The sequence below is a fragment of the Scardinius erythrophthalmus genome (assembly GCF_964197995.2).
Source record: "Scardinius erythrophthalmus genome assembly, chromosome: 17".
NCBI classification, from domain to species: Eukaryota; Metazoa; Chordata; class Actinopteri; order Cypriniformes; family Leuciscidae; genus Scardinius; species Scardinius erythrophthalmus.
In genome coordinates this window covers 23203390-23223434 of record NC_138237.1, presented here as the reverse complement: position 1 = coordinate 23223434, position 20045 = coordinate 23203390, and the positions used below count along the sequence as shown (strand labels likewise).

Sequence of the window (20045 nt, the reverse complement as noted above, 5' to 3'; positions counted from 1 at the left end):
AATCCTGAAGACCTTGATTAGCTTGTTCAGGTGTGTTTGATTAGGGTTCATCAATCTAAACTCTGCAGGAAACTGGACCTTGAGGGCCAGAACTGCCTTGAACTAGTACTTTGTTGACACAAAAAATGTTAATTTGTCAATTCTGTTTGTCCATTTTATAGCCTCACAAACTTAAATATTTGGATTTGGTGCTTAAGAAATGCTGATTTGGTGCTCTTATTGTTATCAATGTTAAAAACAGTTGTGCTCATTATTTTTGTGGAAACCGTGCTAAAAAAATAATAAAAAAAAATCAGGATTTTTCTTATTAAAGGGACTGTGTGTAGGAATTTCTCCCATCTAGTGGTGAAATTGTATTTTGCATTCAAACGAATAATGCTCTCCAGCGCCTCACTTTTTCAAATGCGCATTGCATCTACGGTAGCCGTTATGTACCAAAAAGCTATGACAGGATGTCTTATAATAGCACTTCGAGTTTTTCTTCGGGTAAACAGGTTTGTTATTTAAAACAAACTGAAACTTGAAACAACGAAAAAAAGAATGTTACAGTTACTGTGAAAAACATTAACTATGGTAATTAGTAGTAGGCCTAATGCCTTCTTTACTCGTTATATTTTTTGAAGTACGTGCATTGTTAGTTATCATCATCATCAGAGCCTTCTCTAACGTTACTTTACTCAATAGCTGCTATTCATCAAAGAGCCTGTTTAACTTTTAACTATAAATGTTCTACTGTCTATATAATAAAGTACACAACCAAGCAATGAAAAAAAGCTTGAAATTAAGACCGTAATATTGACTTACCTGTCTAAAAGAAGAAAGTAGGCAACTTCAGGGTCTCTTTTGAAAGCTTTCTCCTGCATTAGCTATCCCGAAATTAACCCTTGTTTTTGTAATGTCTGGTCACGTTTCCTTTTACGGTCTATTTTGGACTTTTTCGATGACGAGGACTCCTTATCCTGTGACTCAGCATATGTATGAATGAACGGTGTATAAATAACCGTGCAGTGTGCATCCTTTTAAACTTGCCGGGGCAGTGACGCCTCTCACTGCTCTGCGCCTCCGCTTCTGCTGGCTTCAGTCACGTGACGCTGGTTCTGAACGAAAACGCGTTGTGTAAACGCGTTGGCCTAGTACTTTTTGTCCCTCTCTGCTATTATAGTTTTTCAAGATGGCGGAACTACATGGAAGCCTCCGTGGACCTACCCGTCCCATGTATATAAAGATAATAAATTCTTCGTTTATAAGGATTAGTCTGATCATTGGCATAGGTATTTGTACACCATTGAGGGCATATTTATGAATAAAAATATTGATTTTAGATAATAAAATACCTAAAAAGCTACACATAGTCCCTTTAAGTGAAAATTCAATGTTTGTTCAATAAACAGCAATTATTTGAAATAAATATTTTGTAACATTAGAAATGTGGTAACAATAAGGTTCATTAGTTAACATTAGTTAACTACTTTAGTTACAGTTTTTCTCAGTCGCTTTGGTGCATTTCTCACATCACTATTTACATTTGCACAACAGTTAGTTCAACCTCCACAACATTTAGTCATTTGTGCACATCATAGTAGCAGTTTCTCATTCCTTCCAACAAATTGCAAATGCTTTTGGACATGCATCAATTGCTTTCATACAACTCTCTGCTGTTTTATAACATTATCATTTGCTTATGTCATGTCAGTCAAAATTAACTATACTTGTAAATGATGAATAGTCATTCCATATAAAACTAATAGTCCTCATTTCATTGCTTGAGTCATTACATACAAAAATGTTGAACTAGTTGTCAAAATCTGTAATTTAAAAAATAAAACAACAACAAAAAATGCTGAAAAAGTCTCCTAAATTGAACAATTTGCAATTGAGCAAGAGATGATATTCGCTGGGATGTAGATTAAATTATGTGACCAGACAGAGAGGAACGTCTGGATGTGTATGAATGATTACAGTCCTATGTATGTTGTATGTTCAGTTCCAATACAGTATATAGGCCTACTGCAATATTGTTTACAGTTGTGCACAGCTCTACCCAAAGGGAGTTTATGTTTGTTGGAAATAATGGTGTATTTTTTCTTTTGCACAATGCTGTGAACAAATTAGAATTGCAAAGAGCATATGCAGTAAAAATGTGAAACATACACATTCAGTGTCTTGTACTCAGTTACCTCATACATACTGTAATGTGTAACTTTACTGTATTTTTCAAATGGCTGTGCAAATAGTATTTAGTGCTGTATTGAGCATTTTCAGGTAGTCACTGTGTCACCAAGATCTGACTTTTATCATTGGAAAACATTTACAGAGTAAACTGTCGTAATGAAAACATGACTAAGCCATTTGACTATCTTGTTCATAAACGATGGTGTCAGGACTTTTTATTTTGATGACACTGACACATTCATTGACATAAATACTTGCTTTTGAGGAATGGGCTTTCCATTTTGAGCAAGTGACACGCTTTTGCAGGTTATCAACTAGGTTTTGCAGTTTGTACTAATTGTTTTGAGAACTGCATTAACTGTTGTGCAAATGTAAATAGTGTTATGAGAAATGCACCAAAGCGACTGAGAAAAACTGTAACATGAAGTAAGAATGAAAAATACTTTTTATTTTTATAAAATTAATTCATATAAATTCTTAGTTCATATAAATCTCAAAATTTACTAACACGTTATTAAAATCAAAAAGGTTGTATTTGTTAACACTAATTAATGCACTGTGAACTAACATGAACTAACAATGAACATCTGTATTTAAATTAACTAACATTAATAAAGATTAATAAATACTGAAACAAATATATTGCTCATTGTTAGTTCATGTTAGTTAATACACTAATGTTAACTAATGAACCTCATTTATACCATAAATGTCATTACTCTCCCTTTTTGTGTCAACTTAGTACATCCTTGCAGAATAAAGTAAAAAAAAACTATTTCTAACAAATATTTCACATAACTGTCTTTATAATTTTTTTTTTTTAAATTAGTGATAATATTGAAAGTAAATAAATAAATAAAAATAAAAAAAACGGTAAAGCCATTTGCTCAGCAAATGTTGACAAATTACTTTATTTAAAAAGGAGCGCCAACTTTAACTCACCTGAGTATTATCCGAGTCCTGACTGGCAAGTATCTCATAAGGAGGGTCAACAAAATAAAGCGAGTGTCTAGGAAACCCTGGTATGATGTTGCTGAGCTGGAAGCCAAACATAACCAGCCAACTCTTCACATCTGCAAGACAAACCAATGTGAGTTATTTATACATTACTTCTGTTCAGCCCACCAATACCAAGCAGGAAGCTTTATCACCCTCTCACCTGTCACATAGTTTTTCACATCAATCATTTCGCTGAGTGGATTATTGTTCTTGAACATATACAGGTTGAAAGGAGCTGGCTCTTTGCCTATCTTCGGCCACAAAGTATGGTCAGGTGCAATCCATCTTCCTGCCAGCACGTCATAGTCTCTCTGGGCAAAGTGAACCAGCTTTGTGAGAGGATCATAAAGCCCTCCATGAAAGCCCAATATGAGCTGGAAATCTGGGTTGGAATCATAGTAGATCTCGCCGTATGCCGTGTACTGCATCTGCTTGACCATCTGTCCATTGCTGCTGAAGATGGCCAGTGGAGTGCCAACATTGTCGGAGGCGATGTGGTATTCCTCCCCACTGCTGACCTCCATAGCGAACAGATGACCCTGCAGGTCATAGTAGAAGGAGGTGATTTCAGCTCTCGAGTGGTTGTAAACATGGGTGACCCGAGTGGGGTAGTTCAAGTCGGCGTAGAAGTATTGCTGATGCTCGCCTTCATTAGTTCTGCGGGAGACACGGCGGCCCAAGCCATCATAGCGGTAGCGGACGCTCCAACCCCCTGCCGTGCGGCTGTAGGCTCGCTCGAGAAGACCTTTGGAGTTGTACTCGAAGATATCCGAGCCCCTCTGTGCAAGCATGCCGTCCTCATCGAGCTGATACTGCATATCACCGAGCCGCGTGATTCGGTCTCGAAGATCGTAGCGTAGAGGCAGCAGACGGGCACTGTTACCAGGGTTTAGCAAATGAAGATTGCCATTTAGGTCATAGCTGTAGCGCCACGTAGACCAGTCGTCAACTTTGACGCCCACAAGCTGCCCGTCACCGTCATATTCGTAGCGGTACTGTGTGGTATTAGCATAGGGACCGATCTTCAGTTCACGTTTGATAACACGGCCCATGCTGTCATACTGCACCGTCATCCAATACATCAATGAGCGGAAGATCTCGTACTGCACTTCCTTGATGCGGCCATGTGCGTCAAAATGCTTACTGAGTGTCATCACAGCCGTAGTGATGATTTGGTTGATGTCATAGTATATGATGCCAAACTTGCCAAAGTGTTCGACCTTACCGGATATCTCATCGTAGCGGTACAGGTCCACAGGAAGCGGGGTTTCCCCTATTACCGGCTTCATGCTGGCCACCCTGAAGCTGTTGTCGTGATAAGTGTAGTCAAAGCGAGCGTTGACCATTCCTTCCTCTGAGAAGCGGTACATCTGTTTGTCCACTAGGGGGCCCAGTTTGCGATAGCGAATGGTGCAAGAGAAGCCTCCACTCTGCAAGTTGACCATTTTGAGCACTCCAGTCGTCTCATCATAGCCAAAGGTAACCGCAGTGGCATCATACAGCACCTCCGAGAGCTTTCCCAGCTTCCCGTACTTGTAGAGCACACGCCGGCCTGTTCCAAGGTAGAATATGGCACGTGGACGGCCATCCTCACTGAAGTCGTGGATAATGGTGGCATTACTCTCTGGGGGGTTGTAGGTGTTGCGAATGTAACCAACAGACACATGAGTGGCCATAGTGTGTCTGGCCATACTCGGCATAGTGACTGCTGTGAGCCGGCCTGCTGTGTCAAAATCAAAGACATACTGTTTCTGACTCTGCTGGAGCAGCAATACCATGGACTGTAGAGTGAAATAGAAAGAGAAAAATTAAAAAGGTGAGCAAAATACATTCATTCATGAGTACTGTAGGAAAAACAAATCTCCACTGCAGTTGAAAAAAAGTCAACTCACTTTGTCCATGTAGCTGAAGCTCCACACTTTCCCATCAACAAAGGTTCGAGACAAGATCCGTCCGAATGTGTCAAACTCACTTTTCTCGCTCATGCTGCCCCTCTGCAAGCCCACCAACCGTCCGGTGGGTGAATAAGACACATTGACCAGGGCTAAGCTGCTGCTGGGGAGCCAGGTGGCTGGTCGGCCTTGGGCGTCGTAGATGATCCTCAGTGTGAATTTGTGGTGGTCATCGTAGATCTTCTCAGTTCTGGTGTTGCGGTCATAGTCAATGGACAGAAGGTTTCTGCTGTGGACCTATGGGAAAACATTTAAGGTTTTTCCAAGATCTACACTCCAAATTCAAACATCAGATGTTGAAATTTTACATAGCAAATCTCAACTGACTGTCTCAAAATCTGTCTCTAATCTCAACTGTTTATATCATCGCCAAATGTAAATTATCCCATCGCCCAGCTCTGAACTGCCACATGTGGACTATTAGGCATTAAAGTATTATAAACATTAATATTATGAATTTCTATGAAGCTGCTTTGAAACAATGTTTATTGTGAAAAGCACTATACATAAAATTGACTTTACTTGTAAACTAAGTTCAATGGTAATATGAAAAACTTACGCGCAACTTTCTGCCAAACACAGTGACCTTGCCCTTGGTCAGCTCTTTTCTCATGCGCCATTCAATTGAGTTGAGGCCGCTGTCAGTGGGTAGGGTGATGTTGCGCCTCCCGATGGTCGGGCTCACAGATCCTGCAAGGACGTGGGGCTCAGTATGAAAGCTGATGCCCATCCCATTAGCATAGGACACCCGCAGTGTGCCGTTGTGGTACAACTGATAGCTATTCCGCACTTGGTCTGTGAAAACATAACAATAAATTGTAAAAGAGGTTGGCAAGGATTATAAAACCAGATTATAATCTTTAAATAATACATTATAAACAAACATTATTTAATATTTCACATAACATTATGAATGTACACATGCACACTGCTGTTCAAAAGTCTGGGATCTGTAAGATTTTTTAATGTTTTTGAAAGAAGTCTCTTATGTTCACCAAGGCTGCATTTATTGGATCAAAAACAGAGTAAAAACTGTAATGTAAAATAAATGTTTTTATTTGAATACTTTTTAAAATGTAATTTATTCTTGTGATGGCCAAGCTGAATTTTCAGCATCATTACTCCAGGCTTCAGTGTCACATGATCCTTCAGAAATCATTCTAATATGCCCATTTTCTGCCTTAAGAAACATTTCTTATTAATATCAATATTGAAATTGATTTTTTCAGGATTCTTTGATGAATAGAAAGTTAAAATAACAGCATTCATTTGCAATAGAATCTTTTGTCAATTTACTGTCTGAAACTGAAAACTGAAACTTTACTGTCAATAATTTTAATGTGTCCTTGCTAAATAAAAGTATTAATTTATTTAAAATCTTACTGACACCAATCTTTAAAACGATAGTGAAATGAATATGAAAATATATAATTACAGTTTCATGTGATGTATATACAGTACATGAACTACTGTTTATCTGTGAAGTATTTTACAATGTAATGTTTGTATTAAGGCAAGTTATTATGAAGTGTTCCCTAAAACCAGCCTCATTTCATTTAGTATGAAGCATTAGGTCTGATCTGACAGTCTATTGTGCATTAGGGGAAACGCAGCACTGTGGGGCGGATGTGTGTAATGCGGCTTTTGGTTATAAAGAAGATTTAGCTTTGGCTAAAAGCAGCACAAACATCTTCAGTTCCATTTACAAGCTATAATTGGATCAAACGCGGCTTTCCACTGAAATTTACCTGGGAAATACAATCATGTACAATTTTAAAGTCATAAAAAAAATCCAAGTGCATTTTGGTATACTGCTAACAAGCAGATGGCACCCAAAGGGTAGATTTTCATGTAATTTGTCTTGAGTAAACAGCAAAAGCATACTCTTTACAGGAAGTACAAGTAAGTTGCGTGAGAAAATCCATCAACAACACATAATCCACTGGATATAAAGAAAAGATTTTAAGCTTTCAAGCTTTTGCCTCCTGAAAGAACCCCTAAAGGACGCCTATGGTAAATTGTAAAATGAGGATTTTTCTGCTCTGCTGGATTCCACACATTCAAACAATGTGGCTTCCCTGTGGGTAGTAAAGAGAAAAATCAGTCTACCTGCCTGCTGTGTGTTTTGGTCTTAATGGATGTGAATTACAGGGGAAATGGGGGGGCATCAGCATGAGATCTGGACTGAGATTTGTTCTTTGTGTTCTGTGTGTGTACCTTGAACCACAGTGTAGGACGCCTCTACAGATGAGAGATTAGTGATGACCGTGACATCATCATCTCGGTTTGAGCTCTCCATGTCAATATTGATGGACTCCTCCATCTCACGGCGCAGACTGGTCACTACACCAGTGGGATATGTGACGTTGGTTAGACGACCCTCACTGTCGTAGCTGTGAAGAAGAGAATCAAGACAAAACTCACTCTGATTGTAATAAATAGCCTGCAGTGTCTGTAGAAATTAATTCTTTTTAAATTTAATTTATAATTCATTTGTAATGTTTCAAATAGTTTAAAACCAGTGTTATTTTAGTATTATTTACATAATATAGTATTATTATAGTATTTATTCATATTTTGAGTAATTTTGCTATGCACTTTTATCATGTCAAAAAATATATTTCTATACAGTTTTATTTTATTTTTTATTTTAGTAACTGTAATGCTTCGACTTAAACCTCAGTTTATTGCCAAGGATTTTTTTTTAAGATTAACTAACTATTAATAATTCTAGTTTTAGTTAACAAAACAGTTTGAAAAAACAACTGCAGTTACTTCATCTATTTAAGAGTCTGGAGCAGTTCTTGCATACAGACACTAGGTGGCTGTGCTGTACTGCAAAAACATCCTCTGCTCTGACAGTAGATGAAGATACCAGGCAGATGATAATAACCACAGTGCTTAGACTCATAAAAAGTCCCAATTCATCATTCACGAGAACTACCATGATAAAAACACTGTGAGAATCTGGGGTGCTAATTCTGAACAGTTGCACCCCTTTTGCGCTCAACATTTCAGCAAAAAAACCTGCATTATAATCACTCTCCAGGTTAACATCCATCTAAGTAAATGTCAGTCTTTTCAGTGCAAACAGGCCTCCTATTATGTAAATTGGTCTTATTATAGATTACCTTATTAACATAGGTCAATAAACATTGCGCATTACTTCCCACGAAAAGAGATTTTAATGCACATTGCATCAGTAATTTATCAAAAGATTTTTCTGCATTTTAAAAAGTTCTGTTGTAATATCCCACATTTCATACTCACTTGTAAAAGTTGGTCCATCCGGTCTCATCCGACTTGGAGGCTAAAAGTTCAGTGTTAGCATCATAACTGAGCTGTGCCACCTCCTGGCTGAGGGCGGACAATGAACGTAGGCTGCCGGCTGGGTCCATTCCCAGTGTTACCACCTGGTTCTCTGGCAACAGCACAAGCCTGATGGAGCCAGACGCCTCCCTCCTCACCCGAAGTGTATTGTTAGAGGCATCGGTAACTGCCGCTAACTCTCCGTCCAGTCCGTAGGTGAAGTTATACAGGGCCAAGCCTGTAATGAGGCTAACCGTTTGCTTATGAAGGCCGTCGGAGCCAAACACATAAAGCTCCTGTTCTAGAGATGAACCCACTTCATATTGTCCGCTTGCTGTGGCGTTGGGCCGGTTACTGCGGACCGAGCGCACACGGATGTTGTTCAGGTCAGCTACGTACAGGGTACCATCCGGTGACACCGCCAGCGAAGCGGGACAATTGAGGCCGGCGTCCGCAGCGTAGCCCTCATCTCCTGAGAAACAGTTGCAGTTGACGTCATTCTTGCAGTCGCATTCGGAGGCGGCGCCGGCTAGCAGGGAGATCTCGCCGCTGGTGCTAACCTGCCGGATGCGGTTGATACGCTTCTCGTCGGTTTCGGCAATGTAGAGCACACCTGTGTGGGAGATGGCGATGGCTGTGGCGCTCTCCAAGGCAGAATGGATGGCTAGTTTGCTGAGCGAGTAATCAATGCCAGGGACCTGGCAGTGCATGGGCCGCCCTGCAATAATGCTGACCTGGTGGTTCTCAGAGATACGCAGGATGATGTTGTTCTCCAGCACATACAGAGAGTTGTCCATAGGGTTGATGGCCAGGTCTGTAGGCCACTCCAGACGTACCTGAAACATCAAATGTTAGATAAACATTAGAGGAAAAAGTACATGAACTCAAAAAAAGTACTATAACTGTGGATGTCGAGCAGTTGTGGTGTAAATTCAGCTTTGCCGAGGGGTATTTTTCAGCCTCTGCTTTTGATATCGCTCTGTTCATTTTATCCCTGTTTCTGGTCAGATGGGATGCATTTTCCATTTCTGGCAGTAGATTTCCTACTGGCATTTAAAAAAAATTGTATTACAGATTCTTCTGAGTGGAACGAATCAGCGGGCCTATGAATTTATTACAATGATAGACAAATGATGACAGCGGCTTGATTGATAATCCAGTTCCATTGTTTGTCACTGTCATTGTCAAACGTTAATACCCAAAGAGAGACTCTGACAAGCAAATATTGGCTAGTGCTAGCTCAAACACGCAAGGATGAAACGTAAAGAAAATGCATTTCGCAGTGCAGACTGAAATGAACAGGCTGAAATGTGTTCACACAACTGTGTTTGAAAGCTTATCTACAGTAATTGCTTCATGGGGCCTGTCAATTGTTTCATTACATTTATAGTAAACAAGTTAATTATTAAAAATATATTGGTTAAATGATCATTTTCTGTATTTTTACTTTTCATTTTGTATTAATTACACTGTATTTTTTCATTTTCTGAACTTTCTATTAATACTTCAATAAAGCATTCTCATTAAAATGCTTTTTAACAAATCACACATTGTGTAAATTAATACTGATCAAACTAGCTCAAAAATTTAGAATTTAGCATATGCTCTCATACAAAAAATATTCCTCTTTGATACCACAAAATGATAACTAACAATGTTAGTTTTAATAGATTGAGAGATTTCAGGAAGCTGAATCTCGCTTGATGTGCAAGTGCAAGATAGTTGAGGAAAGTCATTACAACCTGGCTGACGTCCATGCTGGAGTCACAGCTGAGGGGCCTGACTGCAGTCAGGTCATTGGTCTTTATCAGAGTGGAGATAATGCCATTCTGATCCACTTTTCGTATCATTGTTGCATCCACAAAGTACATCAGGCCATTCTTATCCAGTGCAACACCTGCATGAAAGTAAAGAACTCAAAACTTGTGCATAAAACTCATTAAGACATGCTACAAATTGCATGAGACATGTATGACTACAACAAAGTAGGACACATTTACCAGGTATTAAAAGGGAGGTTCAGACAGAATAATGATCTTTTATAATAATTACCTAATAATTATGCTAATTTTCTTCTTCTTAAACTTCTCATCAATGTCACAGAAATCACCCCTGACTCTTCTCAAGAATGCACCCTAAGTCTCTGATTTATTTCCCTCCTATTCTGATAATCCCTGGAGGAAAGGTGTTTTTAAAAGGCAAAATAATTAGTAGTCTATGTGTGTAGGAGCAATGACCTGGAAAAGAGTCAGACTGCTACAGTTTGATTCACGCTGTCATGGTGATCATGTCTAGAATGCGTTTTATTCTGAGATAAGAAGGCAGAGTTGGTTTCTGAGTGCAGTCGGCTAACCTTACGATCTCTCTTTACCTTCTGTGTCATTTATTTTTCCTCACATCAGTGGGCCATGCTGGGCTTAAAGAATGATGTCTGGAGTCTAGAGAATTACAGGTTACTGAGGTTTGTGATATCGTAGAAAATGACAGCATCTGGTAACTGTCTAAGGAATTAAATGGTAACCGTTTCTAGGTTCATGGAAAATAAAAATGTGTCTCAGACAGCACAGAAATGCTGTCTCAAAAGCTGATTCTGAAGAAGTTCAGGCATTTATGTCTCACTCAACTCACAGAATAAAAAGAAAACGGGTATATTTCTTAAAAACCATCACCTCTCGGGCTCATTAGGGTGGCCTCCACTGCTTTGCCTCCGTCGCCACAGCGAGCCTCATCGAATGGGACACACTGCTCTCCCGTTCCCGCCACCACTTGAGCGTTCTCCAGCAGTGGCCGCGCACCATTCAGAGAGCGTATGCGGTAGATCTGCCGGGAGTTGGTGTCTGACAGGAACAAAGAACCCGACACAGGATCCACTGCCAAGTAGTACTTATGACTTGGACTGTTGCTATGGAAATAGGGCAAATTGGGAGAATGTCTCTTAATAAAAACCTCTGACGAACAGCATGGTTACCTTGGTGAACATGATGAAATGTGAATAGTTCATTGCAGGTAAAGTAATTGGAGCTCAAAAAAGAAACCACTTTGATAAAAAAGAAAAAAAGAGTGAAATTCTGCTACATAGAATGAACTAGAAAACAGCTACAGAATAGGGCACAAGCATAGAAATCTGCACAATACGTTTTCTTTTTTAAATTAGCATGCTATTTAGACAAATGATGAATATTTTTACATTAAGCATTTATTTTAATTACCTGTGTCTCAAATCTTTATTTCTTCACGGAGCAGTGAAAGAGAAGAGACAAAAAAGTATGCATCAATTAAAAAAAACATTAAAATATATTATTGTAAAAGTTATTCTAGTAGTTAAAAACATATTTTTTTAATAAATGTCCTTGGTATAGTAGTGCATGATTCATCAAGGCATGTTCATCAAACTGCAATAACTATTGGCTTTGTGGTCAGCTACGGTGCTCATGACAGACCCGGATTTCTCTCCCTCCCTTAATTTCCTGTCTCCCTCTACTTCTGTGTCTACCAATAAAATGTCTCCACACCCCTGAAATGACCAATAATAACAGCCTACCTTTCATGGTTCAATTAAATTCTGATGGATAAAATCAACTTCAAAAAGTAACAAAAGTTTCAGGCCAACATATTAAAACAGTTATTTTAAATTGTATATAATAATATTTCACAACATACTATATTGTGTAATTCCACACTCCAAACCAAACTAAATTCAAAAAAGCATGAAGCTTAAAGAATAGTGTGAATGATTATTTTTCTTCTTCAGTAAAGCTTTTTCTGCTTTTTCTTCTTCAGTAAAGCATACTGTCAGTGGACCATGCATTTTTGATTTAAATTTGATCTGATTCTATTTAATTTTTTAACTCCAGACACTTATTCAGCTGAATATCGAGTTGTGCTCAGTAAAGCGTTACATTATAGAGGTGAAATGCATTAAAAATGCTGTATCATGTTGTCTTTAAGTGTGCATCCTATCAGCTTTACCTGAGCTCCAGTACAGCTGTGGTATTGAGGGAAGGATAGACCCTCCGCACAAAGTTAAGGTCACCCACGTACAGGTTGCCCTCTCCATCACAGGCTACGGCCACCGGCGCCAGCAGCTTGTTGCCTTCTGCCATTCCACTGCAGCTTGGGCAAGAGATGCTGCGTCTTCGGCCGTTACCCATAATGCTGTTTATGATGGGCGGCTGCTGCTGGGAGAGGAAGATGTTCTCGCCGCTGCCCTTATGAAGAATTGCTGTGTGAAATAAATCAAACACTGTCACTAAATGCAATTGAGTGAGATTTCAAACATGACATATTTCTTAATGGTCTTTACACGCACAAATGTGATGCTTAAATGAAAGCATCAATTTCTACACTGTGACATATTTATTGCATTTCTTGATCAATAGCGTGAAACCAGCAGTCATTAAAGACCTCATAATCATCAATAATGACAAAAAAAAAAAAACTTGCTGGCCCCTTAAACACAGAATTTCACCCTAATACAGTGATGAAATTATGAGCAGTGACAGAAAAAGAGCAACATTAGGCAGCGTGTTCATGTTATTTTATAGTCCACTGGCATGCCCTCCATCCCTGTGTCCTTATTTGACTTCCCACTAGCCAAGCTCCAATCACAAAATCCTGAAGATACACAGGTGTGAAACAGTATGCATAACTTCTTTTCAATAACAGTGCTTAATACCAACACTTTTTACACAGTTTGAGAAAATAAATAGTTTTTTTTTCTTGGAGAAGCTTTTTAGGCCTTGAGCTGCAGGGATGACCTGTCTCTTCTTGATTGTCAAATGTATTTCACAAAAATAAGTGCCTCGTAGGAAATACAACTCAGAACAGTGTAATTAGTCTTATCAAGGAGGGTTTATTTGTTGTTGCGTGTTTCCACCTTATAATTCAGGAATGGGCAATGTGGTCTACTGAGTTTAGCTCCATTCATAATCAAACACACCTATAACTTAAGTCTTTGTTCAGGATTACATGAAAACTACAGACAACAGTTTGAGTAGGGATGGAGCTAAACTTTGCAGTACAGGGGCCTTCAAGGAACCATCCATGTTCTAATTACTCTCATATCATGGGCCCTCTTAACCTGTAAATATATCAGTCATTAGAACGCCATAGGGTTCTCCTGACACTTATCAATGTGTATTTTTGTTCAACTGCAACATAATATGCAAGATTTTGATTTACTTTATTCACATGCATTATGGGTGTATGTGTGAGACGTCCAATTCACAAAGAAATATCGTTGCTGTGTTCGGGATGCCTATTTTGAACTTGGGTACATGGCGAGGAGATTTATACACACATATGTCTGTAAAATAAATGTTTTTATTGTGTTTCTTTTTTCATAAATATGTATAAAATATTTTTTGTTAAGCTGACACTGTATGTTTTGTCCACCTACCATTACATATTAAATGTGTAAACCTAAAAAAAACTATGGCTGTCAGTTCTCATGATTTCTGATCAGTCTTCAAAATACAAAACGAAACAGTATTAATGTACAATTTGAGAATTTGAATTAAATAAATGTTATTTTTTTATTATTTTATTTTAAATTCTTCTGCAGACTCTCTTGGAGCTCCCAGCAACCAACTGAACCCCAATGTACCACCCAAAATGCCACAGTAACCCTGTTGTGTATAGCTGATTTCATAACGTCCAGTAACAGTCCAATAACAAGTCCCACAGTTAATGTATTTCCATGGCTGATCATTGATGTCATTTGTGAGTTCTCCTGCCTTTTCCTATCGAGCAGATTAACTTTTGTTTGAATGGGTGTTTCAGTATCGTACCACTGCGGACGTTCAGCATGTGGTGTTTGTCAAAAGACCAGCCACCCAAGTTCGAGGGGTTGAGCTCATATCCCTGCAGCACAGCTGTCCTCTTCTCCCACAGGATCTGACTGGGACATGTCTCATACTCGTACCCCACAGACACTAAAGAGAAAGATTGACAGATTGAAAGAGGGATAGGTGAAGAAATGTGAAGAATGAAGGAGAAAATGACAGAGAGGGAAGACACTTAGAGGAAGAGCAAAGCTGTACTATCTTAATTAAACACTCCATCACCGAGCGGGGACATAACAATTCATTAGCTCACAAGAGGAACTTGCCGCTGGCATACACAATAATGGATGAGAGACAGACAGTCTCATTAAACTGAAACTATCTGTGGTTTGGAGCTCAAATTAAGAGAAGACACTGGGGAACAGACAAAGGCGTAGACAAGAAACAAGATAACAGCTGAAATACACCTGTTTCCATGACTCCATATATCACTTACCCAAAGCCTCGGTCAGGCCGTGGACCCTCTGCCTGTAGGCATCAGTCTTGTCCCAGATATAAGTGTATGCCAGGTTAGGAGAGGCATGGAACCATTTCTGGAGGAGATGGCCCTCCACGGACACCATCAGGTGCACTTTGGCCAGGCTGAGAGGCACTAGAGCTGGAGTCATGATCACCTTAAGCAGTGAGAGGTAGCCTGAGGTCCTGGAGCTCAGATAGCAAAGTTTAAGGCTAGTGCCGGGAATTTCCACCTGCTCGTGTAGGACCTAGACAGAGAGAGAAAGGAAAAAGTAATGCCAAGAATCAAAAATTCTTGCAGCTGCTGTCAGTCTTGAAAAACGGCCTAAGAAAGGAGATAAAAAGAGATGGAAAGTGAGCAGCTGAGAGAAACTGTAATTGCGAGAAGGTATGAGAAAGTAAATGGGTCAAAGGGAGTGAAAACGGAGAGGGAGTGAAGAGGAAGAGTAATAGAGAATATAAAACGCGAATAAAAAGCCAACAGAAGAGTGTAATGACCTACACGAACATGACAGAAATTAGATGTTATTAGATCGGTGTTGAATGTGGCACCTGGCTCTCAGGGAGGATGTGTCTCTCTGAAGGGTTGGAGCTGAAGAAGGAGGACAGTGGGGAGGGAAGCACCACAGGATCGGGCCTGACAAAACCACTCAGGTCACATCTGGCTGTGGTTTTCTCTTCTGTTTGTAGCACCAGAGTGTCCATTGCGTAGAAGCGATTCCAGGGCAGCCACACCGTCCGCTCCTGACTCAGAAACGGAGCCCGCTCGAAGCGTAAAGTAAGAGAGCCTCCGCCGTTGGCCACTAGATCAAAACTAGGGAGAACCGGCACAGGAAACATACTTCAGCACATATTCAATAGCAAAAGGGGTTCAAATAAATTGAATTCACTCACGTGCCATCCTGGCGGGTCATGGTGTGACCATAGTAAGGGTACTTCACAAACGTCACGTTGACGCCCACCAAAGGAGTGCCATCTGAGGTCAAAACCTGACCTCGAATTAGAGATGCCAGGCTGCAATCACGCACACAAATACAAAAAGTAATATTAGAGCATGATAAACCATGTCTTTAGTCCATCAAAGGACAGGGCAGATGAGGTACCTGGCATTGAAGGGGTTGATTCCTGGGATGATGTGAGTGCTGTCTTTACCCACAAGCATCTTGATTCTGTCATAAAAGGAAGGGACTTTCTGGACCTCTGATTGGCTCTGCTGAATGACCTGGAGCGGGTCACGTGATCCACGGCACAGAGGATTGGTCACACAAGAGCTTTGCGTGCAGCAGTCCGGATCCATGCAGTCAACAAGACCATCTGAGTGGAAAAGATGTCACCACATGTCATTAAAACTTCAGATCTGTAGCATGCATTAGCAGTGAGACATTAATTTTGTATGAAAATAAACCCACACTAGAGTTGTCACGATACCGAAAATTCATTTCTTGATAGAAATGCCAGTGTCAATATCTCAATATCTACTAAATATATTTTTGTATATATTTTAGCTGAATTTTTTGCATTTTTGCTGAAAATGTTCTAATTTACATTACCATTCAAAAGTTGTGTGCTCAGTAAGATTTTTTTGAAAGCAATTATTTTATTCAGCAAAGATACATTCAATTGATTAGTTACAGTAAATGCATTTATAACGTCTATTCCAATTAAATTCTGTTCTTTTAAACTTTCTATTAATCAAAGAATCCTAAAAAAAATCATGTTTCCACAAAAATATAAAGCAGCACAACAGTTTTCAACATTGATAATAATAAGAAATGTTTCTTGAGCAGCAAATTAGCATATTAGAATGATTTCTGAAGGATCATGTGACACTGAAGACTGGAGTAATGATGATGAAAACTCAGCTTCACCATCACAGAAATAAACTGCATTTTAAAATATAATAAAATAGAAAATAGTTATTTTAAATTGTTCACAACCTTATTGTTTTTGATATATTCAAATAAATGCAGCCTTGGTGAGCATAAAAAAACATCTTTCATTAACATTAAAAAGCATAGTCAATGTCTAATGTACAGATACTATATTTTGACATATGATTTTTTTTGTCTCACCTGTTTGCATTAAAATAACCTTCTGAATTTACATTAATATTTCCTAATGATAATAATTGTTTAATTGAAAGTGTGCAGCTGCATTTTACCAAAGTACTGAATTTAGTTTGTACTTAATATTATCAATACTATAGTAGCCTACTATAATAAAAAAAAATCTAGTATTGACTTGGTTCCAGAAGTACCAGCACATTTGACATCCCAAGCACACAAAGTTTCATGATTTCAGAGTGGCAGATGGTTTAAAGCGACTTCTGAAGTCTCTCTGTTCGGCTGCCATCTTATTCTCAGAGTGTGTACTTTTGATGAACCCTTCTCAGTTCAAAACCCAGCACTGCTTTGAAGTCAAGAGAGGGAGACTAATAATGTGATATAAAAAAAAAAAAAAAAAAAAACATAATCAGCTCAAATGCTGAATTTCTTATCATTATGGAAATTAAATTGAACAAATATATTTATTTTTCCCTATTGTGGTAATGAGCCCAGCTGATTGAAATGATCACTGAATTGAATGATGCTAGTTCCGCTCTCTCGACCCCCGGTTTCACTTTTAGAGAACTTACATCAAAGTCACAGAGGGCATCGCTCACACCCCTGAGAGCTTCCCTTCTCGTTTCATCTTTCTCTCTGTCTCTTCCCGTCTCTTACTGGCTGCATATCGCAGTGCACTGTACAGGTACATGCGCACCCTTTCAGCCCTTAAATGGGTCTTTCTTGATCCGGAACAAACTCGCAGCAAGCGCCTGTTGCCAGAGACTTTTGCTCCATGTTGTTTTGCCTGGTGCTCTCTGATCTTTGAAACCACAATGAAGTAACCCCCAAACGAAGGGCAAACAAAAGAGAGAGAAGAAAAAAAGCAGGAAGTTGTGAATCCTGGAGGACGCTTTTCTTTGTGCTGTTTGTGTCTGGGATAGACTGAACATTGCCTTCAAACGTCTGCTTTAAGAAGTATTTTGTGATCATCTTTAAAATTGAATCCACAAGAAGTACAATTAAGATTAAATAAATTGCATTACAGCCAATTCAGTTAAATTAAATCACACGTTTGATGGTCTAGCAGAGATTGAGATTCCTAATCCCCTCCCCCCTTCTATATATCATTTTCTCTCCCTATTCTAATATGAAGGAATATTTAGATTAAAGGGCCTAAAGTATTTTCACATGCTCTAAGACTAATGTGACAACAATGTGTTAGGGGTTTGTTCAAACACCTGCATGTTTGCCGGGCCATGTAAGTAAGAGAGTGAGAGAACGATAAAGAGAAGACAACGCAGAGAAAACAAAACCATTTTAAAACAAGACACAACAAAGAGCTCCATCTAAAAGCCCCTCTGTGCTGTTTATTGGTCTAGGGGAGACACTCAGTGCTTAGGGCTGACTCTGAACATCCACCCGTTATATAATCATTCTGCCTTGCGGTAGTTTCAAATCCCTCACTCTGCCAGCCAACAGACGCATCACCTTTTCATACGGTTGACTGGAGCTGCTCTATCTTTTTTTTTTTTTGGACAAATCTCAGAGTAAAATCCATTCTTTATGAGTGGGGAGAGGATGGCAAGGCATCAATTCTTTTAGATCAGGGTTTCAAAAACTGGGATTTGTGAGGGAGCTGGGAGTTTATGAAAAGCTAATAATGAATAAAAAAAAAAAATGTGTATATATATATATATATATATATATATATATATATATATATATATATATATATTTGAAATAGTTTATTTGTCGTCCTGCTGACCATTAAATCAGAGAACCATGAACATGTGAATGTATTGTTAAGTTGAGTTGTAATTTTAACCTAAACTATCTAAAAAACTATCTAACCTAAAAAAAAAAATGGAAAAAGGTTTGGGAATTCGGGCTGCAGGATGACTTAAAAGTATTTAAATAAATAAATTATTATTCGTATGTAAACTCTAATCAAAAGCTTTTATTGAAGAACATACAATTCTAGAAGCTTCCAGAATTGCAAAATGAATTGTGTTTTTTTTTTTTTGTTGTAATTTTTTTATATATCAATACTTCCTGTTTCTGTAAATAAATAAATAAATAAATAAATAAAGGAACTGTTCGATGTTCGATACACTTTGTCTGTTCAAACCACTGATCTACATAGAGAACTGGATAGCTCATGACGTCATAAAAGTGAAGCCATCGCGCCGCCATATTTGTATTCCCTAGTAAGCTCACACATTGTATTGAATTAATAGGAAATTATATGATTTTAATCAGAAAACATTGCCTAACAAGATACCATTTTTATATCTGAAGTCTCCCTGTACATTCTTACAATGCAAACGTCCTCAGCATGCGAATGGTTATTTGCTTAAAGTAAAAAAATGGGCACATGACAAAAAGAGCAAATCTTATTGTTTGGCCAGTTTTATTCACAGTGAGAAGAAATAAAAATTACGACACCTCTCCGAACAAAAAAATTCTGTCGCATTGATGGCATATGAAAGTTAGTGTTGGTCTAAAGAGACACATTAACAACCGTTTATTCAAATTAAAATGTTTATCGCACCGATTATTTATCATTGTGTGAACAAGGCCTTTGCAGTAGTGAGATAATAACTGTCCTATCTTATCAGTTTAGCATTTTCCCCATCAAGTTTTGACAGATATGATGCAAATGAGGCCAAATGGGAAAGAAACAATTTCTGCATTCATCATGCATTTCTTACCTCCTTCATTGTCCTTATTGTCATTGCAGGAGGTCTCCATAGCAACACTGCAGCCTGGCCCTCTCCAGCCAGTGTGACACTCACAGTGCCAGCTGTTCTGACCCATGATGCATTGCCCATTCCCATTGCACAGCCCTGGACAACCATCTGAAAGACGAGAGAGAGAGAGAGAGATATTGATCAATTTTGAGATTATATTGGATTTGAGATGATTTAGTTTGATGCCCATTAGAAACACAAGGAAAAATGTTACTCGCCACTTAAAACTCACTACCATACTGACGGCATGCAAACTGTCAGACAAACTCCTGATGGACATCTACTATCAATGAACGCAAGCAAAACCATTATGAATGACTTTGGTTTGACTGCTGCATTTTGGATGGTGAATTCAGCGTCAAGATGTGTTGTGTGCTCAGAATCCATCAGCTATAATTGTCTGAAAACAATGATTTGAAAACGGTGGCAGAGAGGGAGAACTGTCCTCATTAGCATGAAAACAAGCATACTAATACATGCAACCAAAGTGGCATCTGTTAGTATTCTTTTTCTAGCTGG

General features: G+C 38.8%; 1 protein-coding gene across 1 annotated transcript in view; it reads right to left on the bottom strand.

The window, feature by feature from the left end:
* Positions 1 to 20045, bottom strand: part of tenm2b (teneurin transmembrane protein 2b) — a gene marked incomplete at both ends in the record, with an annotated part of 221512 nt that overhangs the window by 1491 nt on the left and 199976 nt on the right. Inside the window, 15 exons of the mRNA XM_081391712.1 lie at positions 3115 to 3245; positions 3332 to 4952; positions 5064 to 5360; positions 5683 to 5918; positions 7341 to 7516; positions 8394 to 9268; positions 10175 to 10329; positions 11102 to 11364; positions 12402 to 12654; positions 14222 to 14365; positions 14712 to 14979; positions 15284 to 15545; positions 15626 to 15745; positions 15835 to 16045; positions 19488 to 19634. Of these exons, the coding sequence (XP_081247838.1) occupies positions 3115 to 3245; positions 3332 to 4952; positions 5064 to 5360; positions 5683 to 5918; positions 7341 to 7516; positions 8394 to 9268; positions 10175 to 10329; positions 11102 to 11364; positions 12402 to 12654; positions 14222 to 14365; positions 14712 to 14979; positions 15284 to 15545; positions 15626 to 15745; positions 15835 to 16045; positions 19488 to 19634 (5159 nt within the window). The remainder of the gene's footprint in view (positions 1 to 3114; positions 3246 to 3331; positions 4953 to 5063; positions 5361 to 5682; positions 5919 to 7340; positions 7517 to 8393; positions 9269 to 10174; positions 10330 to 11101; positions 11365 to 12401; positions 12655 to 14221; positions 14366 to 14711; positions 14980 to 15283; positions 15546 to 15625; positions 15746 to 15834; positions 16046 to 19487; positions 19635 to 20045) is intronic.